We start from the raw sequence: 25,935 nt of genomic DNA on the forward strand, positions 1-25,935 counted from the left end.
ATACCAGTTCTTAGGCCACCTGACCTTGAAGCCTATCACGTTCAATTTACTCTTGTTTGATAACTGTTTTGAATAGGTAATACATGTACATAGTAATAAAAACCAAGTCTCACTCCTACCTTCATCCCCTGCCAACCAGTTCCTCTCCCAAAGGCAACCTCAGCTACTAGCTTCTTAGGAAACCTTCCACATATAACCTATACACACACAAGTTTATGTATGTGTGTATTCTTTTTACATAAATGGTACCTTCTTTATCTTCCCTTTTGTGCTAGCACTCTACACATACTATCTTTTTTTTTTTTTTTTTTTTTTTTTTTTTTTTTTTTTTTTTTGGTTGGAAACGAGGTCTGGCTCTATCACCCAGGCTGGAAAGCAGTGGTACAATCTCAGATCACTGCAACCTCTGCCTCCTGGGCTCAAGTCATACTTCTACCTCAGCCTCCCGAGTAGCTGGGACTTCAAGCATGCGCCACCACGCCCAGCTAACTTTTGTATTTCCTGTAGAGATGAAATGGGGTTTCGCCACGTTGCCCAGGCTGGTCTCAAACTCAAGCTCAAGTGATCCTCCTGCCTTGGCCTCCCAAAGTGCTGGGATTAGAGGCGTGAGCCACTACACCCAGCCAACGTACTATTCTCAGACATTAAGAAAAAATTACGCCGGGCGCGGTGGCTCAAGCCTGTAATCCCAGCACTTTGGGAGGCCGAGACGGGCGGATCACGAGGTCAGGAGATCGAAATCATCCTGGCTAACACGGTGAAACCCTGTCTCTACTAAAAAATACGAAAAACTAGCCGGGTGAGGTGGCGGGTGCCTGTAGTCCCAGCTACTCGGGAGGCTGAGGCAGGAGAATGGCGTAAACCCGGGAGGCGGAGCTTGCAGTGAGCCGAGATCGCGCCACTGCACTTCAGCCTGGGTGACAGAGCGAGACTCCGTCTCAAAAAAAAAAAAAGAAAAGAAAAGAAAAAATTACATCTGATACTGGAATAGAAGGATGGAAGTGAAGAAATCTCAACTCCAACTCTGTGTTCCATCCACAGACACCCCAGTGAAAACTTTTGGACACCAGAATGGATTCCTGCTAATTTATTTGACCATTGTTAGGGTGACATCTGATTGATGCTGAATTCAACTAGTTTATCTGGCAATTTTTCCTATTCTAAAAATGACTAACAGGAAGAAAGAAAAAAAAAAAACTTAAATAGCAAAAACGGACAAGTGCTATAATTAACAGTTAACACAACTACATGCCAGGCACTAGGCTAAGTGATTTGGATGCATTATTTTTTCTAATCTTTACAACAACTCCATGAAGCTGATACTGGTGTCCTTACCTGTCCTCATTTCACAGGTGAGAAAATTTGAGTCTTAGAGAAGTAACTTGCCCAACGATACAAACCTAGTAAGTGCTAAAACTGAGATCTGAACCTAGACAATCTGATCCCAGAGTCCTACTAAGGTTTTTGTTGTTTTTGCCTCCTTCAATGATTAGAACAAACCCTCCAGAATCTATTGACCCTATTTTTCATTCAGTCCTCACAAGTACAGTAATTTAAGCTTCAAAACTAGCATCATGTTAGAAATACCACATCAGAAAAAAAAAAAAAAAAGACTGGTAACTGGAGGCAAGCATACCTATAACAAGAGTAACTGCTAGCAGCCTAATAGGAAAAGAGGAAATGAAAAATTTATTTAATAGAGACATGAAAAAACTAGCAGAGCAATTAAGGTTCAACAGGTACAACTCAAAGACAATAGTCTGGCAAAATACAGTTAAGAGTTATCAGGACATGAGTTATTAGGAAAACATTAGTTATTAAGAATTATCAGAACATCATGAGTTATTCAGAAAAGGCTAAAGTATGTTGAATGGTAAAAGAAAAATAAATAGGCCAGGCGCGGTGGCTCATGCCTGTAATTCCAGCACCCTGAAAGGTCAAGGCGGGCAGATCACCTGAGCTCAGGAGTTCGAGACCAGCCTGGACAACATGATGAAACCTCATCTCTACAAAAAATGCAAAAATTAGGCCGCGCACGGTGGCTCACACCTGTAATCCCAGCACTTTGGGAGGCTGAGGCGGCCGGATCACCTGAGGTCGGGAGTTCAAGACCAGCCTGACCAACATGCTGAAACCTCGTCTCTACTAAAAATGCAAAATTAGCCAGGCTTGGTGGCGCATGCCTATAATCCCAGCTACTCGGGAGGCTGAGGCAGGAGAATTGCTTGAACCCGGGAGGCGGAGGTTGCAGTGAGCCAAGTTGGCATCATTGCACTCCAGCCTGGCAACAGAGCAAGAAACTGTCTCAAAACAAACAAACAAACAAACAAACAAACAAAAATTAGTGGGGCATGGTCGTGCATGACTGTAGTCCCAGCTATTTGGGAGGCTGAGGCAGGAGAATTGCTTGAGCCCCAGAGGTAGAGGTTGCAGTGAGCTATGATTGTGCCACTGTACTCCAGCCTGGGAGACACAGAGCTTGCCTCAAAAAAAAAAAAAAAAAAGACATAAAGAAAGAAAGAAAAATAAAACAAAGTCAAAATGGTTAATAAAAATTAAAGACTTGAAGATCCTGCTACCCACTGCAAAACAAAGCCAACACTTGTCACAGACTCTGACCATATAACAATAATGTTGAGTCATTAAGTAAGCTATTTCACAATACAGCTCACTTTAAATCACATCATGGGTGTATATCTTCATAATAAATGTCTAAATTTAACATTGAGAGGTCAAATTACATTTTGTCACTGATTTAAAGTCATAATGTCAGACCTCTGTTGGAAACGAGGGGGAACTGAGGACAGGGGGCATTATGGAGGGAATAACACACTTCTATGCTAAAACATAATAAAATAAATAAAAACTGCCCTTAAGAATGCAGGCTGGGCGCAGTGGCTCATGCCTGTAATCCCAGCACTTTGGGAGGCCAAGGCGGGTGGATCACCTGAGGTCAGGAGTTCGAGACCAGCCTGGCCAACCTGGTGAAACCTCATCTCTACCAAAAATATAAAAATTAGCCGGGCGTGGTAGCAGGTGCCTGTAGTCCCAGCTACTCAGGAGTCTGAGGCAGGAGAATCGCTTGAACCTGGGAGGCAGAGGCAGCAGTGAGCCGAGATCGCGCCACTGCACTCCAGCCTTGGCATCAACAGTGAGACTCCGTCTCAAAAAAAAAAAAAAAAAAAAAAAGCAAAATATCAGTGTGCCAATCTGTATCCAGGGGAAAAAAAAAAAAAAGAATACAAAATAAACTTTAAAAACTATCTTGTAATGAGAAAGATTCCTATATTAATTAATCATTTATTGAATAAGTATTACTAAGCACCTACTCTGAATATAGACTGAATCTGTGCAGAAGCTACTACTCTCTGTTTAGGATCAACTCAAGGTGCTCCTCCCAAGTTTGATGTGTCACCCAGGCTGGAGTACAGTGGTGTGATCTCGGCTCACTGCAATCTCTGTCTCCCAGGTTCAAGAGATCCTCCTGCCTCAGTTTCCTGAGTAGCTGGGATTACAGGCACCCACCACCACACCCGGCCAATTTCTGTATTTTTAGTAGAGACAGGGTTTCACCATGTTGGTCAGGCTGATCTTGAACTCCCGACCTCTAGTGATCCACCTGCCTCGGCCTCCCAAAGTGCTGGGATTACAGGCGTGAGCCACTGCGCCTGGCCTGATGATGTTCTTAAACCCACAATTTATTATTTAGGTTTTAAGCTTCACAGTACTATCCTTGTCTCTCAGTGATTCCAGTGGCTCATACATAATACTGATCTCTTTTACATATAAGAAAGGCAAGTAATCCAGCTAGCAAAGTAAAGAAAAAAAAAGGAGTGTTCAAACCTGGCACCCAGATATCTCTAAAAGGCAAGCATGGAGACAGGACAAAGGAAGAAAATGTCACTCACTAGGAGTATCAAATGATAAAGGGCTGAAGCTATCAATCCTGCCTTATGGAAAATAATAATAATGATTACTACCATTTACTAAGTTCTGTAATATGAAACTTGTCACTGTAAGATGCGTTTACATTCATTCTCTCTCTCAGAACATTATAACTATCCCTGTTTCACAGAAAAGAAAACACACTCTGAAGAGGTTAAGTAACTTAAGGTTGCACAGTAAAGAAGAAAGGGGCTGGAATGAAGCCTGAGCTCCCCCCTTTTTCCCCCATTCTGTGATAACACAGCACCAAGAACCTCTTCCTGCTAAATAAGACAAGTAGGAAGGCAACAATACTGTCTGCAGAGTTCAAAGGAACAGGAGAGTTTCCTGGCTATGATTTCCTCCTCTCAGCCTAAATCTGGGAGGGAAGACTCTTGTTATTCCTGATGCTGACCTCCTGCCAGGTACTGGCAGCTCTGAGCATCCTGTCTCGCTCGCTCTGTTTGGGCCCTCTGACAATGCCAGTTGTGTTTTGGCCTTGTTTCTCCGGCATGGTAGTTTATAAGCTGCTTAGAGTAGATCTGATTTTGAATTAATAAAGACTAGCAGGCACTTGGGCAGGTTTGTCACTCTGGTTGCTATGAAGGAATCCCAAAGGGGACTTTCACACAGCTTGTTTCCCTTACTCTGTCACCAGCTGAGGCCAAGAAAGCAGAGCCTAGATGGCTACACTCAAGCCCCAGCAGTGTGCTAATGAATGAGTTTACTGATCTGTAAGCTGGCACGCTGACCCTTTTCCAGGGCTGTGTACAAGGCTATCTCCACCTGGTTTCCCAAATTCCCTCACCGTGAAGCCTAATCCTTCTGGGGGGAGCATGAGGGCCACAGGACAACCTATGGGCAAACAGACAAGTTGGGTGAGGTACTTTCTCAAGCCATCTCACCTGACAACAGGCCTCCTCCAAGAGCTACACCTGGCCTGCAGCTTGCCTGTCAGATCCACTATAAATAATAAGCCCCTGGGTAGCGGGTATCAGCGCACTTAGGGTATGCAATGTTGGTAAAATGCTGCTGCATAGGCCTTTGGTTTGGGCAATAAAGCTACAAGCGTGGGTGTTTGAACACTGCAACTCTGGCTGGGGGAGGGTAACAGAGGATGTGCACATGGCCAGGGCTCACCATGTATAGCAGGCCTGGGGTTGCTGGAATCCAGCAGAAGCCTGAATGCCCTACAGCTACAATAAAAATGCTGTGGTGGTTTTAAAGAGCCTCTGCAGAGGCTGCCAGTGTCTGCCAGCGCAGTTCTCTGGCTGCACTGAGACTGGCACCAGTCTGCTTTCTAACCTCTTCCCATCCCCACACTTTAATTCCTTCTCTTCTTTCCCAAAGGCTTCTTCCCTTCAGCTTACAAAATCGTTCCAGTGTTTCCCCCACTTTAAAATAAAAAACAACTAAATGCTTCCCTTCTAAACTGTTTTTCCCTCAAGTGATCATCCCCTCATTTGAAACTTCTTAAAAAGTAGTTTACAATAACTTCTTTGCCTCCTAATTACTCCTCAATCCCACATAGTCTGTTCTAGCCCCCAGAAGTCCAAGGCAACTGCTTTCCTTGACCATCCCCAGGCAACCCCCCTCCCCTGTGATCCCATATAATCTGTACATCATCCTGTGCTAGTTTCAGGTTCACCTGTGGCCTCTACCGGGACACACATAGTGAGCGCCAAGAAACATGGGGCCCATCATAAAGCTGGTGATCCGTAAATGTTTGCTATGCTCATATGACATGTTCATACTCAGGGGAAGAGACCCCTATCCCCTGACCACCAAATAGGACAATCAGAAAGGAAGCAAAGTGTTTAGAAGGGGCAGGTAACCACAGTTAACTTCAGAGTTGTCTCGGGTCCTCCACTACTGAGTAAGTGGCCTGAGACAATTCCTTAAAATTGCCAAAACTGTCTCCCCATTTGCAAAATGAGAGAAGTGGACTAGATCTGTAGTTTTTAAATTGCATTCTGAGTTTCCACGGAACTACCTAAGGGTCTTTTTTCAGTGGGCATGTTGTGAAGATGTGAAGCAAGCAGGTCATTCCTACCTCCTTTTATCATATATATCATATTTGGTGGCTGAGCATAAGATTTCATTTTTAAAAAGGACTCTGCTGATAAAAAGTTTGAAAATCACTAGATCCCTCTAGCTGGAAGGCTTTTTCATCCACTCTTTCGCTTGCTAACTTCTATTCACCCTTTAGGTGTCAATGTAAATGTTCTCTTCAGTGAAGCCTTCCCTGACTGACCCACCCCTAAACTAAATAAGACGCCCAGCTTCTCCCACATACCTTGTCACATCCTCGCATCACATCTATCACAGCTGTGATTTGTTTAATGTCTCTCTTCTCACCTAAGCCCTAAGAGGGCACGAAATAAATTTGTCTGCTATACACAGTGTCTTCAATCAAGAGAATAAATGCCATAATTTTATGAATCTATGTTTAAGCAGGTACTTAAGTATTAATTAATGTTAATTTAAGTATTTAATTAGTTACTTTAGTAGTTATAATTACTAAAGAGGAAAGCAACTTAGTGCTTTGAATTAGCCAGACCAGCACCTGAATTTCCTCTCCACCACATTCTAACTACTTCTTTGGGAAGGTTCTCTGACTTCTCTAAGACCCTAATCCCTCATATGTAAAATGAGAATAAAGAAGTTGTGAGCATGTGTGAAATAATATATGTAAATAAATAAAAGATAATATACATAAAACACCTAGTAGTAAGTGTATTTATGAAATACCTGACTTTAAAATAATCTTTAAAAACAGACTACATTTTACTCCCTCTCCATCCTACCTTCATTACAGGTATGTTCTAATTTTATTAGTTCCATTCCATTGTATAAAATTAATTTCTGCATTGAGAAGGTACTAGTGCTCCATGACAATTTCAATTTCTCTACAGATCTGTTAACACTTACAATGCCAACACAAATTCCAACTACATAAATCTCCCTGCCCAGAAGAAAGGGAATGCTTCAAAGCAGAGATAATACCTGAATTGGATACAGAAGGAAAAACAGGAATTTTTCAGGTGGAGAGGAGGGGGAAGGGCCTTCTAGGCAGAAGAAACTTCGTGCAGAAGACTTGATATTTCTACTATATCGTTTTGCTTTTTCTTGCAGAGAAGGGAGTAGTGATGCTAATGATGCCTAGAATAGCAACAAATGAGACTAGTAAAGGCACCATAGGTCACATCTGATCAGATGTGAATGTAGTGATATGAAACTTATTTTATTTATTTTATTTATTTTATTTTCTGAGATGGAGTCTCGCTGTGTCATCTAGGCTGGAGTGCAGTTGCACCATCCCAGCTCACTGCAACCTCAGCTTCCCAGGTTCAAGCAATTCTCATGCTTTAGCCTCCTGAGTAGCTGGGACTACAGGTGCCCGCCACCATGCCTGGCTAATTTTTTTGTATATTTAGTAGAGACGGGGTTTCCCCATGTTGGCCAAGCTGGTCTTGAACTACTAACCTCAAGTGATCTGCCCACCTCAGCCTCCCAAAGTGCTGGAATTACAACTGTGAGCCACCGGGCCCGGCCAAAACTTGTATTTTATTCTGAGAAACACAGAGAACGTTAAGGAGTGAGTGCGTGTGTGTGCGTATGTGTGTGTTTCTGTGTGTGCTGACCCCATTTGTACTGAGAAGGCCAACAGAATGGGGATAGGGAAGCTAGAGGCCAAAGACCACTTTTCAAGTACAGTTGGTTGCAACTCAGTGTAATCAATTTAGTGGGTGACATCATCAATGTCTGTTTAAAATGAATTCAAATGAAATAGAAAATATCGGAGGTTCCCTCTCTTGGCCTTGGAGCCTCCCTCCCTTGGTCTCTGTACAGAGGAGCTACTTCTTTCTTCCTTCTCCCTTCTTTCTTGCCTATTAAACTCCCTGCTCCTTAAAACTAAAAAAAAAGAAAGAAAGAAAAGAAAGTATCAGAGATTACCTGACATTACAAGGATAAATTTTACAGAACTTTTGTACCAGATTCATGTGTCCATTCACATGTCCATTCTGGTCACAAAGTAACATGCATTTGTTACTATGGGTCAGGGTCAAAAAAAGTTTGAGTTAGGTGACTGAGCAGGTGAAGGGGTGAGGGAAGAGACAAAGGAGGGCTCCCAGGTTTCTGGTGTGGGCATGATGCCAGTGGCCAAGATAGGGAATATGGGAGGAGGCCTGCTTTTATCAAGTCCACGTGGGGATGCTGGACAGCAAAGACAGCGGCCTTTCTCAGCATTTTTTCAGCAGCCACAGTCAACACTAATCTTGTTCAGCAAAGACAATGAACACATAGTCGTTGCAGCTGCAAGCTCAAGTGAATATACAACTGATAAGGGTCCTCTAGGAGCTGGAGGGCGTCCCAGTCCTAAATCCCAAACCACAGAAAAACTGTGAAACTAAAAAAAAGCAGACAGGATAAGTGAAACACCATTTCCTCCAGGGAACTAACAGGGTGTGAGAAATCTTATCCTTATTCTAAGAGTCAACAGGGAACCCTTACCCTTGGGAACCTAAGCAAACCTTCTGAAATGTCAGCCACCAGGGTATTTTTGTTTATTAAGAGTTTGTTTGGTTTTGGTTTTGTCTGGGGGAGGAGGCATTATTTCTACTTTTCTAACTGTTTTCTAAGCCTCCTACCCCACCCCACACTACCATCTCCAAGAGGTACTTCAACCCCTACGCTTCTAGCAAGTCCACTGAGTCCTGTAACCTTGATGTGGCTATCCTTTGGTTACCCTCCTGGAGCTTCAGGCTAAAAGAGCAGGGCCAACAGAACAGAACATGGCTTGGGGGGGATCCATCATTCCTCCTAACCGCCTGCCCCGCCCCCCATCCCCCTCCATTCCATTAGAAGAAAGAGTTCTCCAATTCTTGGAGTATCACAGCACAACTGAGCCCCAAACTAACTACTTTCCTGGTGACCCTTCCACTACATTCCTCAGTAAACCTGCCCCAGACATGTCAGGTAACTGGCTGCCCTCAAATACTCCATGTTCTTGTACATGTTCTATCTTTTGTTCTCAATATTTCCTCAACCTAAAATGCCCACCCTTTCTCTGACAGAAATTCTAGTCACTCTTCGTGGTGCATCTCAAATGTCACCTCTACCACAAAGCCACTTTTTATCCAACACTCCACCCCATCACCAAATCTGGATTTAGTGACACCACTTTGTGCTTCCACTGCATCTGCCTGTGTCTTAGGCACAGCATTTCTTTCACTGTCGTGCATTATAGGCAATCGTGCTTTTATGTCGTCTGTTTTCCACTAGACTTAACATTTCTTGAAGATCCAGACACAGAGCCTGTATCTGATTTGCCCAAAAGAAACGACCAGAAAAGAACACATGTCATACCCTTCTCTCCAACATCCCATGGTCCTGCACACACAGGAGGTCCTCAAGAAGAGTGTGCTGATTCAAACTGAAAAGCTACAGATTCTTTCCACCAAAACCTGCAGACCATCAGAACTAGGGGAGAGAAAGAGTGGAAGGGGAATCAAGCGTAGATTTGAAGCAGACAGCTTCCCTCTCTCGATTGAACTAGGGGTGGTACACCCTGCTCCTCAGAAATTAAACCAACCTCAGCAAGGAAGATTCAGCAGGCAGTTTGGAAACTTTAAAGAACTATAAGCAGTTTCAAGGTTCTCCCAGCTGCTGTTAGTCGAGTATTGACCTTGGGATGTGGTCACAGGGATTATATATTTTATTTTGCTATCCACTCCCTCTAACACTGATACCTCGAGCTATATGGGCAATAAAGAGTCTTTCATACAGGTTCTGAATATTATCTTTGAGTTTCTCTGGGAACACCCTAGCCTTCTTGCAACCCTCCCACCTTTCCAGTGAGTAATTTTACAGTGCCACCTCTGCCGTCCTCCTCTTCTGAAAAAGCACTTTTTCCCCTCAATATATCCAGCTTCCCTCCCTGAACGCTATGCCCTAAGCTTCACCATTAAGACAATAGGAAGGCAGTGTGCCTTCTAAGCTACCTGATGCGTGGCACATTTCAAAGAACTAACAGGTAGAAGTATAAGGGTTTTGATAGTTGCAGCTTCCTTTGTGATCCTATAAGTACTTCTCACTCATATTTATTATATAACTTAGGCATTCTGATTTATAATTGACCATTTTACACAACTTATCTCCCTCACTTGACTGTAAGCTTCTTGAGAACTATTCTCTAGTTCCCACAAAGTGCCCAGGACATGGTGTGCACTTAATAAACTACTGCTTAGAAAAAGATAGCATAGGCTGGGCACGGTGGCTCACGCTTGTAATCCCAGCACTTTGGGAAGCCAAGGCAGGTGGATCACTTGAGGTCAGGAGATTAAGACCAGCCTGGCCAGGATGGTGAAACCCTGTCTCTATAAAAATACAAAAAAATCATCTGGGCATGGTGGTGGGCTCCTGTAATCCCAGCTACTCAGAGGGGCTGAGGCACGAGAATCACTTGAACCCAGGAGACGGAGGTTGTAGTAAGCCGCAATTGCACCACTGCACTCCAGTCTAGGCAGCACAGTGAGACTATGTCTAAAAAAAAAAAAAAAGGAAAAAAAAAAAAGCATAAAATAAACTGCCACCTTAGGCCCCCTAAGCCAAACTCAGTGTAACTGTGTGAGTATAGAGGAAGAAACATTTCAGAGGTGATCAAAACCAAAAAGTATATAGTAGTCAGTTGTGCAATGCAAAGGCTCAGCTGAAGGCAGTCTCAAACAAGGGTTCTTTTGACAGGGCAGCCATTCCCATGTTCCTCAGATACTCACTATGGTCAAAGTAGTAAACTTAGTTCTCCAGAATTTACTTTCCCAAGATCTGGCAGTTCAATAAATACATTCCCCAGCCCCCCACTTCAACGACTCTCCTATATCCTTCTGACCTTTAATACTGTGTAACGTTAGATGAAAAATTGATTTTTTTTGGCTACTTATTTCACAGCTGAAGAAAAAATATACTGTTTAAGGTGTTAAATATTTTTACATGCAACAAACCTGGCATGAAGCTAACTTGTATGCACATTTTAGAGGTACAGGCGTAAATGTCAGTGCTATAATTTGTTATAGGTTTCTGATGACCAGCAATGAAAATGACCACGGATTCTCACAATTCAAACCACTTTTACGTAAATGTGAACTTTCCTAAAACAGCCAAGGGAGAGAAAACTTTCCATCCAAGCTCATAGCGTCTCTTAAGAGATACTGATAGCATTGTTCACTGGGTTAGGTGTTCTTTGAAAAAATCCTACAAATATTAGTTTTCTTCTGGGCCTATGCTTTGACCTTTAATAAAAATGTGCTTCAAGACACCAGTTATTAAAATGAAAGGAACAGTTTTTAACACTTGAACAACTGCCATTTCATATAATCAGCCCTGCTGAGGGCTATACCTTACAAGTCAACAGTGTTTTAAAAAAAAACATATTTAGTGACTTCATTTAAATTGCTCACTTACCAGACGTGGAGTAGGGTTATAAGAAACCATGAATTGAATGTATCAGGCATCTGACACCCTAGAAAATAACAATAAGGTATAAGTATGTGAGGGTTTAAAGGAGGCATATTGACCATATTTTAAACATTGGCAGGCACGGTACTTACAGCGCTCTCTGATTATGCTATTGCAGAAAAGTCCAGCAGAATAGGGAGAGACTATGGGATAAAAGAACATTGAATCATAGTGCGCCAGGAGTAAAAGAAAAAAAAAGGATGGATGCAGTGGTTCACACCTGTAATCTCAGCACTTTAGGAGGCCAAGGTGGGCGGATCACCTGAGGTCAGGAGATCAAGACCAGCCTGGTCAACATGGTGAAACCCCATCTCTACTAAAAATACAAAACTTAACCAGGCATGGTGGTAGACACCTGTAATCCCAGCTACTCAGGAGGCTGAGGCAGGAGAATTACTTGAACCCGGGAGGCAGAGGTTGCAGTGAGCCAAGATCGAACCACTGCACTCCAGCCTAGGCAATAGAGTGAGACTCTGTCTCAAAAAAAAAAAAAAAAAAAAAAAAAAAAAAAAAACATTGAATTCAGTCTGACCACCAGCCTTCTAGTTCTAGCCCTGTTACCAGCTTGTTATGTGGCCTTGGACAAATCACTTCTGCCCTTTGAGTCTTGGTTTTCTCACCTTGTGGAATGTGGCCTAGATTATTTCTATGGTTCCTTCTAGCTTCCGTGTGATTCTACAGTATTTTCCCTCCATGCGCTTGAATTCTGAAAAGCTAGGCAAACACTCCCTCACTTTTTTCACTTGGGCTCCACTGAGAGGCTTAAGTCTTTCTAGTACCCTTTTCCTGTCTTCTTTCTGTAAGGTACCCAATGTGCTATGGATATGGGTGTGCTAAATGATTTGCCCAAAAGAAATCACCAGGAACTGGGTGCAGTGGCTCACACCTGTAATCCAGCACTTACGGAGGCTGAGGCGGGTGGATTGCTTGAGCCCAGGAGTTTGAGACCAGCCTGGGAAACATAGTGAGACCCCGTCTCTACAAAAAAATACAAAAATTAGCTGGGCATGGTGGCATGCACCTATAGTCCCAGCTACTTGGGAGGCTGAGGTGGGAGGATTACTTGAGCCAGGGAGGTGGAGGTTACAATGAGCCAAGATCATATCACTGTACTTGAGCCTGAGTGACAGAGCAAGACCCTGTCTCAAAAAAAAAAGAAAAAAGAAAAAGAAAAGATCAGGCGAAAAAAGTCAGGGCTCTAAGGAGCTGCAGCTGAATAAGAAAGCATATTGTATTTAGTGAAAGGCTGTTCATCACCCCCTAGAAATAACAAAACTGGGAAGGGCTTCTCCTTGGTTTCAGATCCCACAAATTAGTTCTGTGCCCAGACATCAAAGCCTCTCAATTCTCACTCAGCTAAGAAAAGCCTCCTGCTGGATGAGGAGTCTCCCACTGAATGTGCCCTCCTTATTACATAACAGGGAGAAAAGCCAGAGCAAGAGGAAGATGCAAAAAGAGAATAAATAAGTGGGGAATTTGGGCCCTTATGGTAGAATCTGTCCTTTGGGGCAATGACTCAAGAAAGAAGCACTATTCTCTGCTTTTCAGCAACCATCAAGGTATACAAGGTACTAAATGATAACAAAGAGGGGTCACCAGGAGATAAAACATAGGCCCGGACCCCTGTGAGGTACATTAACAGCACCAGTAATAAAGAGCTGTAATTCACTGCAGGCTTACTACGTGCCAGATGTTCTACTGGGTTCTTTACATCCATGAGCTCAATGAATCCTCCCAACAACCCTGAGGTAGGCATTGATATCCCAAATTGACAGGTAAGAAAAGTGACTCAGAGAGACCAAGACAATTGCTGTTCAAGGTCATGAAAAGAGACACCTGAGATCAAATTCAGATCTACTTGATTCCAAACACTGTGTTCTTAATCCTGCTCTAACAGCCTCTCTAATACCACTATCAGAAACTAACACTCACTAAGAGCCCATCTGCATACCAGATCTACTGCAAGCCATGTCAATACATTATCTCACTCAATCCTCACTTTAACCCTGGAGGGAAGCATTACACTCCTCATTTTAGAGATGAGGAAACAGACTCAAACTAAGTAACATGTGGGCAGCCACAATATTAACAAGCTAGTGGCAGGGCTGCAGTTTGAATCCAAGTCTGTCACAAAGTGACACCAAAATACTTTGGTGAGCTTACTGGGAGGTGCCTAGCAGCTGTCAAGTTGACTTCCTCTCAGAGCCCAGCAGGAGGGAGCTGAAGGCTGGTCTGGCCAGCCATACAGCTATTAAGACACATGCCATCTGAGAATGGGCCAACCACCCTCCACCTAGACGAGAATAGCCCTGAGAAACTCTCAAGCCCGGATCTGAAGTTGGGTCTTTTTTGGATGCTAGAACAAAACATTAAAAAGAAAAATTTTCTTGGAAGTCTGTCTTTCAATCTGGAAAATGAAATTTGGCTGCTTCTAAAGGACAATCTGTTCAATTGCTACCTCTACATCAAAGCTTCTCGGCAGCCTCCAGGAGCCTTTCCAATTTTCTCAGAGAGGGAATCAGTTCTTGGGCTGGAAAGCACAGACAGACAGACAGGCCAGCAGCTGGACGTGGGTCACAATTTCCCCTTCTGGGGTCACCTCAGGGCTGAGGGTGGGAAAAGTGCTGGCATATGATTGAGTCCCTATACACACTGGTGTCAGAACAGAAACCCACAGGGTAAAGCCCTAAAAAGTAACACCAATGACTGTTGACTGTGAACTACGCAAAAATACAGCAGATTCTTTAGTTCAGTGAAATGCATTTAAACATTTCAAAGTTAAAACCTGCTGTAGTATTTTGCCACGATCACACTCTTGCTCCAATGCACATTCAGTACTTCAGTTTCTGAAGCTAGGCACTTTCTTTCTTGACATCAAGTTGGATACAATTAAATAGTTCATTACTGTTATGGGAAGGCAGCATAACACGGTTGTACATTTAATGTGGGGTCAGACTGCCTGATTCAATACTTTGACTCTACCTCTCACTCACTATGTGACACTGGGTAAAATTACGCAATTTTCTTCTCTGTAAAAATGAGAAAAACAAGATAACTGACCTTGTAAGATTTTTGTGAGAATGAGATAAGGCCTATAAAATGTTTAGCAAAATGGTTAGTATTAAGTTAGTAGGTACTCAATAAATATTCACTATTGTTGGTTTTCAGCCAATTATTTAAATAGAATTGAAATTATCTTTGAAAAACCTCATTAATTATTTCAGATTGTATCAGTGATAAACCTCAACCACAGACTCAGAATGTATTCATTAAAGAACCTCCTCTCCAATGCCTCTAGTCTCTTAAGGGTTAAAGACAAAGCAGTCTGCAGACAACACTGTGGAATTAAACAGGAACTCTACTGACTGACCACCTCTGCTCCAAAGTGCTCTTCAGAGCAGAACATCTCTAAAAGACCAGTCAGCAAACCGCTGTGTATTCATCAGTGCAACACGCTCAGACAAAAGACATCCTCAAAATATCTAAGAAACAGCGGGCGGCTGAATTCTCAGGACTCCAAAAGTTAAGCCCTAAAATACCACAAGTCCAAGTGAGCAATGACCACTTTAAAAAGTACAATCTTGGGAAGCAATATATACATTGCTTTCTCTTGTTTCATTCTTTTTTTTTTTTTTTTTTTTTTTTGCCCAGGCTGGTCTTGAACTCCTCAGCTCAAGGGATCCTCCTGCCTCGGCTTCCCAAACTGCTGGGATTACAGGTGTGAGCCACTGCACCCAGCCCCTTTCTCTTATTTCAAACCTGTCTCACCTACTCTTTAGAATCCAAGCCACAGGAAAGTCAGTGTAATTATTTTAAAGATATTTGTAATCTTCTGCCTCCAGATGGCATATTCTAGATTTGTTCTCTTTTTATTCACTAGCCACAGTTTGGAAGCACTTTGGTTTGATATGAAAACTTAATCTACCCACAAATGACTAAGATGGGCCACAATAGAACGTAATAAAAATGAACATGCTATTGGTCTCAAAAGTAAATTCTCAAACTGAGTCTCAGAAAACCTGAAGAGTGGCGTTACTGAAAAATTTACTTTCTCCCTAGGTAACTACTTCAAAGGCTAAGCTAGGACAAAGCTCACCAATAGGTACACACTATAGTTAGTATAAACATCGGTTTCCAATACCAATAGAAAATCTCACAGAGATAGTTTGCATTTAAATATAACAAAATACAGAAAATATTAAAATGTATTACATTTTCTAATTTGCAATTACACTCATTCACAGGCAATATGTTATAGTGGAAAAATCCCTGGATTTTAAACCAGACAACACAGGTTCAAGGCTTGGCTAGGCAACCCTGGGTGAGTCACTTAGCCTCTTTGAGGCTCAACTGTTTCTGAAAACAAAATAAAACAAAATGAAAATAATACAAGCCCTTCCTAGCCCACAATATTTTGTAACTCCTAAGTGAGACAAATGTAAAAGCATACTATGTGAGCTAATAGTATAAAAGTTATTTATAAACTTTTCTTAAGTTTTATAAGTAGTTTACAACAGGCTATGAATTGAAACATGATATGTTAAATATGTAAAAAGTCTTATTATTCAATACTATAATATTAACTGAAGAACCTTCAATAATGAACAGCTGGCCAAGACAAAGATATCTAGTAAGCATCCTTTCAAAATAATTCTAAGAAATGTCTGAGTTATTTATTGAATCAAATATAAAATAGACATTAAATAGATGTCTGAGGATGAGGGTTGTTGTTTTTTTGTTTTTGTTTTTGTTTTGTTTCTTTGAGACGGAGTCTTGCTCTGTCGCCTAGGCTGGAGTGCAGTGGTGTGATCTTGACTCACTGCAACCTCTGCCTCCCGAGTTCAAGTGATTCTCCTGCCTTGGTCTCCTAAGTAGCTGGGATTAGCCCACCACCATGCCCAGCTAATTTTATTGTATTTTAGTAGAGAGAGGGGTTTCACCCTGTTGGCCACGCTGGTCTCGAACTCCTGACCTCAAGTGATCCACCCGCCTCAGACTCCCAAAGTGCTGGGATTACAGGCGTGAGCCACCATGCCCAGCCTGAGAATGAGGTTTCAAAAAGACATGATGAAAAATACTTCACACACGGATTCACGAAGGCACTTAAAGAAAAAAAAAAGGCCGGGCGCGGTGGCTCAAGCCTGTAATCCCAGCACTTTGAGAGGCCGAGACGGGCAGATCACGAGGTCAGGAGATCAAGACCATCCTGGCTAACACGGTGAAACCCCATCTCTATTAAAAAATACAAAAAACTAGCCGGGCAAGGTGGCGGGCGCCTGTAGTCCCAGCTACTCAGGAGGCTGAGGCAGGAGAATGGCGTAAACCCGGGAGGCGGAGCCTGCAGTGAGCTTAGATCCTGCCACTGCACTCCAGCCTAGGCGAGGAAGCTGAGGCAGGATCACTTAAGGCCTACGACCAGGAGTTCGAGACCAGCCTGGGCAACATAGTGAGACCCTGTCTCTACAAAAAATAAAAATAAACAAATTACCCAGGCATAATGGCATGTGTTTGTAGTCCCAGCGACTCAGGAGGCTGAGGTGGGAGGGCTGCTTGAGCCAGGAGTAAAAGGATGCAGTAAAAGGGCTAGAGCCACTGACTCCAGCCTAGGCGACAGAGCAAGATCGTCTCTAAAAAAAAAGAAAAAGAAAAAAAGCAGTTTCTAATATTAATAGCTTCATCAGGTAGAGAAAAAATATTTTTTCCTTTTGGACTAACTTATCCTAGACTAACAAAGAAGCAGGAAAATATTCTTTCCAGGTTATGAATAAAGAAGAAATGAAAGGTGGACATTAAATTGGAATTATAATTCAGTATGGTATTTTAGTTTTTGGTATCAGTCTGCTGAGACAGTAAAATAAACAAAATGATTTGTATTTATTTGATTTTTAAAAACTAAAATAGGCCAGGCCCCATGGCTCACACCTGTAATCCAGAACTTTGGGTTGGGAGGTCAAGGCAGGTGGATCACGTGAGGCCAAGAGTTTGAGACCAGCCTAGTCAACATAGCCAAACCCTGTCTCTACTAAAAAAAATACAAAAATTAGCTGGGCATGGTGGCATGCACCTGTAGTCCCAGCTACTCAGGAGGCTGAAGCACAAGAATTACTTCAAACTGGGAGGTGGAGGAAGCAGTGAGTCAAGATGGCGCCATTCCACTCCAAACTGGGCAATAGAACAAGACTCAAAACAAGTCTCAAAAAACAAGACGAAACAAAAAAATAGTTATTAAATAACCAAAATTGCATCCAGCTTTCTTCATTGTTGTGAACACAATTATATGTAAATATTTGCTGCTAGAGAAAAATCTCAAATGTATACATTTAGGTGTATGCTGCTTTGAGGATGTGACTATTACCACAGAAGTACACAGCATACATTTCCTTCCAAAATCTGTGGAACTGGAAATGATTTAATCTCTCCCAATTACAAGTACCTGCTTTAATTAACTTTGTTAATAATATAACTGTTTACAGCATCAAAATTAATACTGTGATAACAATCAACTGCTTCTGATAGTCTAAACCAGCAAAACCCTTTTGGAAAGCAATTTATCAATGAGGTAAACATAATAAAATTATATGTGCCTTTTGACCCAATCATCTTTTAACATGAGAAAAATAATAATCCAGGATTAATCATGGATTAATTTTAATTAATCCAGGATTAATTAAAACAAAACTTAAAAACAAAAGAGGAATAGTTGACCAAAAGTCCATGTCAAAACGCTAAGTAAAACATCCAGAATGGGCCGTGCACAGTGGCTCACGCCTGTAATCCCAGCATTTTGGGAGGCCAAGGAGGGCGGATCACATGAGGTCAGGAGTTTGAAACCAGCCTAGCCAACATAGTGAAACCCCATGTCAACTAAAAATGCAAAAATTAGCTGGGTGTGGTGGCGCATGCCTATAATCCCAGCTATTCGGGAGGCCAAGGCAGGAAAATTGCTTGAACCTGGGAGGTGGAGAGGGAGGTTACACTGAGCCAAGATCACACCACTGCACTCCAGCCTGGGCAACAGAGCAAGACTCTGTCTCAAAAAAAAAAAAAAAAAAAATTCCAGAATGTAAAACAGAATATGTTTACTACGAATACTCTTATGTAAAAAGATACACATGTGGACAAGAGAGATAGTGTCAAAGTACAGTTTGTTTGTTTTTTCAAAATAAGCAAAATGTTTTATTTATAGGATCCTTTTGCTCTCTGTTTACCCTATTAAAAAAGAAAAGCAGCTGGGTACAGTGCCATGTGCTTTTAGTCCTAGCTACTATTCAGGAGGCTGAGGTGGGAGGACTGCTTGAGCCCAGGAGTTTGAGGCCAGCCCAGGCAACACAGCAAGACCCTGTCTCTAAAGAAATACATACAATAATTTTTTTAAAGAGAAAAATAGGCAGTTTGGATTATATGCTTTGTGCAGGAAAAACTGTTTCACTAGGGACTAAAAAAACCTATCCTATTAAAACACAATCATAAAAATGAAATGTAGATTTGTTCTCCTTCTCAGTACTATCAAACAATAACTTACTTAGAAAGAATTCCTCGAAGTCAGTTTTCTCCACACAGCTAGTATACATGCGCAGGGCCGCAATCTTAATCTTCTAGACAAAGAGAATAAAACCAAACTCAAGACATGACCAAGTGGATGTTCTATTTCCATTAGACATGGGTCACAGAATCTTATATTTCTTCAACTAGAAGGAAGGGTCCAAACCTCTCTCAGGTAATTTAAACCAATACAAATATTTTTTGTTTTCTTAGAGTTTAGCCATTCATACAGACTTCACACAATTTTCATATTTTAGGACTTCAGCATGAAAACCTCAGAAAGGCTTTTCCAATATTTAAATGAAATCTCTCATTTAACTCCAACCTACTTCACCACATTTGTGGCTCTAAATCACTGTTCAGCATTATCCACACTAACTCTTCAGTATCTGAAATCCTTTATAGAAAAAAATTACACATTCTTCTGGCCAAAATCAAACAAAAACCCTCAAGCCTTTAATCTTTCCTCAGAGGCACTACTATCTATTCTATAAATCTCTGGGCAATGGAATAAGAGGTATCTTTTTTCCAGATTTTCTTTAGTTTTATAGTTTGCTGATTAACATTGTATCTGTAAATAAGGGTTTCTAATGAGTGCAAAATATAAGAATCAAACTTTTACTAATCCCAAAGCACTAGGAACTCTCTTAGGCTTTTGATATGAGTGGTGGTTTTAATTTATTCACTGAGCTGTATACTTAAGATTTGTATATTATACTGTATATAAATTATGCCTTAATAAAAATAAATCTAAAAATAAATTATTTAAGAGTTGACTTATAGGTCTGAAGACCAACTCAGCACTATAGGAACAGGTATTTTAAGGACTTCCAAACATTTCATTAAGGATATAACTAAATAAATGAGTACATCAACAAGGCTTCTAGAAGCTGATTTTTTCTTAAAACAACAGGGAAAGTTACAAACTCAAATATGCATAGACTAAAAACAAATGTATACAGGCTGAGAATGACATAGCAACTGAAGAAAAACCAATCTAGAACTTAGTGGAGCTATGATATTAAGGTTTAAAGTCACCAAGAACATACTATACCCAAAACTATATAGTGTTCATATTTTTCTATATTCTCTAGAGTTAAAGCAAGTGTCTCTGATAGGTAGATACTCATAACAAATTAAGGAATGATTACGTCTCTGATTGTAATTAAGATATTTTATATGATAATTTGAGATCTGTCATATTTTTAAGAGCTTCCAGTCTAAAGTTAATACAGGGGAAAACAGGACATATAGAAATAGACAATAGAAATCAGATATCCCTATCTGGGGAGTAAGTCAGCATTAGAAGCCCACATTTAAACAAAACCCATGATGAGACACTAGAAATGAAAAGCAAATTAAACCTAAAAGCAAGCAGAAAGAATGATACAGTAAAGAGCAGAAATCAACAAAACTGAAACAGAAAAATAAAATAAAGAAAATCAAAGCCAGGTCAGGCATGGTGGCTCATGCCTGTAATCCCAGCACTTTGGGAGGCCGAGACAGGCAGATCAGCTGAGCCCAGAAGTTGGAGACCAACCTGGGAAACATGGCAAAACGTTTCCATCTCTACCAAAAATACAAAAATTAGCTGGCCATGGTGGTGCGTGCCTATAGTCCCAGCTGCTCAGAAGGCTGAGACAGGAGAATCGTTTGAACCTGGGAGACAGAGGTTGCAGTGAGCCGAGATCGTGCCACTGCACTCCAGCCTGGGTGACAGAGCGAGACTCCACCTCAAAAAACAAAATTTTTTTTTCAATAAAATTGATAACCTATAAAACTGATCAAGGAAAAAAAAAAGCCCAAAACACATAAGATACAAATTTTCAATGTCAGGAATCAGAGAGCAGACATCACTACATATCCTAAAGACATTAAAAGGATAATAAGGGAATACTATGAACAACTTTACTCCAATGAATGTGATTACTTAGATGAAACGGACAAATTCCTTGAAAGATACAAACTATCAAAGCTCACTAAAATAAATAACATGAATAGTCTTATATCTATTAAATAAATTGGATTTGTGGTTAAAAACCTTCGCACAATGCAAACTGCAGACCCAGATAGCATCACTAGAGAACTGTACTGAACATCTAAAGAAATGTTACGAAATCAGCCAGGCGTGGTGGCTCACGCCTGTAATCCTAGCACTTTGGAAGGCTGAGGCGGGTGGATCACGAGGTCAAGAGATTGAGACCATCCTGGCCAACATGGTGAAACTCCATCTGTAGTACAAATATAAAAATTAGCTGGGCATGGTGGTGTGCACCTGTAGTCCCAGGCTAAGGCAGGAGAATGGCTTGAACCCAGGAGGCGGAGGTTGCAGTGAGCCGAGATCGCGCCACTGCACTCCAGCCTGGCGACAGAATGAGACTCCATCTCAAAACAAAAAAGAAAAAGAAAAAAAAGAAATGTTACGAAATCTACACAAACTCTGCCAGAAAACAAGAAACGATATTTCCCAGTTCATTCAATAAGGCCAACTTTATCCTGATATCAAAACCAAGGTCATTAGGAGAAAACAAAACTACAGAACAATAGCCTTCATGAACACAGGTGCAAAATTCCTTAAAAAAATATTTTAAAATTAAATCCATCAATATTTTTAAAAGGACAATATATCACAATCCAGTGAAATTTAACCCAGGAATGCAAAGATAATTCAACACTGACAAATCAATCAGTTTCACCATATCAACAGACAAAAAAATAAAAGCCTGTTTAATTTTGTTAACACTTGCAGTTCTAGGAAGTATTTGACCACAGAACACATCTTGGGAAGCACTGGTCTGTGCCATTACCAAACTAATGATAATCTAATAATATCACGATCCTAATAATTTGGCCTTGACAGGTCTACTCCTATCCTTAAGACAAGGAGTTCAGGACATCTGCCCCAGCTCCTTGCTTCATCCAATAATTCACTGAGTACATAACTCAGTGCCTGGCACTGATCTGGATGATGAGAATAGAGCAGTAGACAAAACAGAAAAAAATCCCTGTTCTCACAGAGCTTATGGCCCAATTCAGCTATAGACAAGCATGTAACTTTAAAATTTCTAATCACCTATTTCTTGATCTTTTTTTTTCAAACTTGTAGTCTCCTTCAGATTCCTAGATATAAAATCCTCTGGGTTCATAATTAATCACCTTGCCTGGAGACTTGCCTTTAAGGCCCAAGGCCCAAGACTTTCCTTTAGAAGGAAGCTTCCCCAACAACACGTTTGTGAAAAAGCATTCATCACAAACAATGAAGACTTCACCAGATTGGCCAGAGTATGTTTTCAGTGCTTATGCTATGGCAATCAGGAGTATTTTATAGTTCTTCACTTTTCCTGCTGCAAGGCCAAGCCTTTATTCTTGGATGAGCCATTTTCCTGGACAAATCTCTAAAGCAAGTCCCTTAAGACTATCACACAGAGATTAGAAATAATAACTTGAGGAAAGAACCTCTTCAAGAATCATGCATGGATCTGAGTTAAGGAGGTAGGGGACTGAATTTTCAACCAGTCAATACAAGCTGTTTGGTCCTTGGATGACTTCATATTTATTTCATTTTAACTTTAGAAGACTTCATCAGTCATTTTTTACTTGAGTAAAAGAGAGGCACCTTGAACAGCTTTAGGAAATGAAAATCTGCTCTCCCATGAACTGATGCATTTTTTAACATCCTACAGGATGAAAAACAAATCTAGTAAAAGGATTGCATTAACAGCTATGTAAGAGTTTGAAAGGGCCTGGCGAGGTGGCTCACGCCTGTAATGCACTTTGAGAGGCTGAGGTGGGCGGATCACGAGGTCAGGAGTTCTGAGACTAGCCTGGCCAAGAGACCAGGCTGGCCAATATGGTGAAACCCCCTCTCTACTAAAAATACAAAAATTAGCTGGGCGTGGTGGCGGGCACCCATAATCCCAGTTACTTGGGAGGCTGAGGCAGGAGAATTGCTTGAACCCGGGAGGCAGAGGTTGCAGTGAGCCGAGATCGCGCCACTGTACTCCAGCCTGGGTGACAGAGCGAGACTCCAACTCAAAAAAAATAAAAAGAGTTAGAAGGGTCTTTTAAATCATTTGAACCTTCTATTGTCTACTGGAAATCCTTCTACAGCATTCTTGATTCACAGTCAACCATCTGGGCCTCTGCTCAAACAAGACCAACGACCTTGTACCTATCCCACCGCAGGACAATTCTTGTTAGATTCTTATTTTGCTAAACTTAAAATCTGCTTCATGTAACATTCATTGAACATTATTCTGCCCACTGGAATACCTTCTTTTTTTCACAGTTGCCCCTCAAATACCTGAGAAGAATCATCCTGTCTTCTCTTTTCCAGGCTAAGCATCCCTACTTCCTTCAACCATTCTTAACAGTTTCTAAAGCTTTCATAAGGCTCACTGCCTACCTCTGAATACATTCCAGTTTGTCAGTGTCCTTCAGAAAAGGAATAACTTTTTGGCTTAATGCTCATATGGAAACCTATTCTATGCCATGTGGCTGAGTTGGGTAAATATTATCCTTATCTCACCTGATACTGCATATAAAGATAATTTTTTAAAATGATGACTCCAGGATACTCACATAGGTAAGGAAAAGTTACATTTAAGATCCTAAATATGATTACAGAACATGGGAATAATATATGAAAACATTAAAGAAAAAGAGAAAAGATAGCTGATACTGCTGATATGGATAGACATGCAGGTATTTTACTCCCTAATCAAATACATGTGAAAACACAAAACAAATAATTTTGCCAGTGCAATCCAATACAAGTGTATTGATTTGAATCAACATTGCTGAAAACGGTTCTGTTTTTCAAAATGAAAAGTTACACATACATTTTCACATCTCAATTACACTAGAATGTCATACTTTGATACTGTGATGTAACAAATTTTAAAATGAAGGTTACAGGCTGGGCGCAGTGGTTCATTCCTATAATCCCATCACTTTGGGAGGCCGAGGCAGGTGGAATCACTTGAGGTCAGGACGAGACCAGACTGGCCCAACATGGTGAAACCCCAACTCTACTAAAAATACAAAAGTCAGCCAGGTGTGGTGGCATGCACCTGTAGTCCCAGCTACTTAGGAGGCTGAGGCAGAAAAATTGCTTGAACCTGGGAGGCGGAGGTTACAGTAGGCTGAGATCACGCTACTGCACTCCAGCCTGGGTAACAGAGTGAGACTCTGTCTCAAAAAAAAAAAAAAAAAAAATTGGGCCGGGCGCGGTGGCTCACGCCTGTAATCCCAGCACTTTGGGAGGCCGAGGCGGCGGATCACAAGGTCAGGAGATCGAGACCATGGTGAAACCCCGTCTCTACTAAAAAATAGAAAAAAACTAGCCGGGCGCAGTGGCGGGCGCCTGTAGTCCCAGCTACTGGGGAGGCTGAGGTAGGAGAATGGCGTGAACCCGGGAGGTGGAGCTTGCAGTGAGCTGAGATCCGGCCACTGCACTCCAGCCTGGGTGACAGAGCGAGACTCCGTCTCAAAAAAAAAAAAAAAAAAAAAAAAAAAAAAAAAAAAAATTAAAATAAAATAAAATAAAGTAAAATGAAGGTTATAGAAAGTACAACTATCACATTATAAAAGAGTTTTAAAATGCAAACATCAGGGATTTAGTTGATATCACAAGGGAACCAAGAAAAATCAGAGGCTAACTTAGGATAAAAGAGTGAAGGAATTTTCCTGATGATTTAGTAATCCTCCAAATGATAGTCAATTTTCCCTCTAGAATCATTAAAAAACAGCCTATACAAAACATATGGTAGCAACCAAGTGGAACCCAATCACCAAGAAATGAATAAAACTGTAAATGTTTCTTTTCTTTTTTTTGTTTTGACTTCCCTCTTAATTTCTAATTTTCAAACAAAACATATACTTTAAGTTTGTAAATCCAAATGCCATAAGCACAACATTTTTTTAATAGGGGAAAAGATTCTACTTAAAAACATTACCAAATATACCAACAATTATCAAGTGTCAAAAAATTAAGATATTAAAAAATACAACTTTAAAGAACATAACTAATATTTCACTGGCAATTAAGAAGATACTTCATACCTTAGGGACTCAAGAATATCATTATCAGTATTTGTGTTCTTTCTATATTTTTTCAAAGCCCTTTAAAAACAAAACGCTTGTGGAATTACTGTTCACTTTTCGGAATTCAGGTAAAAGAGTAATTATAGAGAGAAGCTCTTATTTGCTGTAGTGAGAACTGTTAGAAAGAGAACCAGACACCATAAGAAGAAACCACAAGTAGAAGTCTATAATAAAATTGAAATTCGAATTTGAATCCAACTTGTTAAAATGGTGTAACTGGCATTACTTGGTTGTTCTGAGTAAAGCTTTCATATTTTCTAGAAACATCTTCCCTACTGCTTTGAGTGGGCTTGCTTTGACTTATGACCGATTCGGCTTACCCAATATTCCAGCAACCCTGAAAGGCATTAAAAGGCATTTCTGCCATAGTGATAGAGAGAAATGGTATCACAGGTTGAGTACTCCTTATCTGAAACGTGCGGAAACACAAGTGTTTTGAATTTTGGATTTGGGGGGATTTTGGATTCTCTGCATTACACTTAACCAGCTGAGCAACCCAAATCCAAAAATCCAAAATGCTCCAATGGGCATTTCCCTGGGGCATCATGTCTAAAAACTCCAAACGTTTTAGATTTTGGATTTCCGATTTTCCAATTTGGGATGCTCAACCGTTCTAGGAGATAAGTGGTCTGAGAAGAACTGAATTGCTGATGTTTTATTTCTATAATTGGTCAGAGGTATTATTATAAAAGCCTAGGGGCAGTATACATCTGAGGCAGAGAGGACATTCATTCATTTACAGCCACTACTATTATAACAGATAATGTGCTAGGCCAAGAGTTGACTGGGATTGACACAGCTAACAAATATCCCTCCATAATAAGAATTACAATAGATCGTGGGCTT

The 25,935-nt window shown here is 41.0% G+C and overlaps 1 protein-coding gene across 4 annotated transcripts in view; it reads right to left on the minus strand.

Annotated features, from left to right (window-relative positions):
- The window catches only part of UQCC1 (ubiquinol-cytochrome c reductase complex assembly factor 1), a 108,230-nt gene that overhangs the window by 52,774 nt on the left and 29,521 nt on the right, over positions 1-25,935 (minus strand). For all 4 annotated transcript variants that reach the window (XM_007963214.3, XM_007963190.3, XM_007963180.3 and 1 more), the window contains 2 exons: positions 18,965-19,037; positions 11,389-11,446 (listed from right to left, as the gene is read on the minus strand). In XM_007963214.3, the coding sequence (XP_007961405.1) occupies positions 11,389-11,446; positions 18,965-19,037 (131 nt within the window). The remainder of the gene's footprint in view (positions 1-11,388; positions 11,447-18,964; positions 19,038-25,935) is intronic.

Source organism: Chlorocebus sabaeus, chromosome 2, assembly GCF_047675955.1.
Source record: "Chlorocebus sabaeus isolate Y175 chromosome 2, mChlSab1.0.hap1, whole genome shotgun sequence".
NCBI classification, from domain to species: Eukaryota; Metazoa; Chordata; class Mammalia; order Primates; family Cercopithecidae; genus Chlorocebus; species Chlorocebus sabaeus.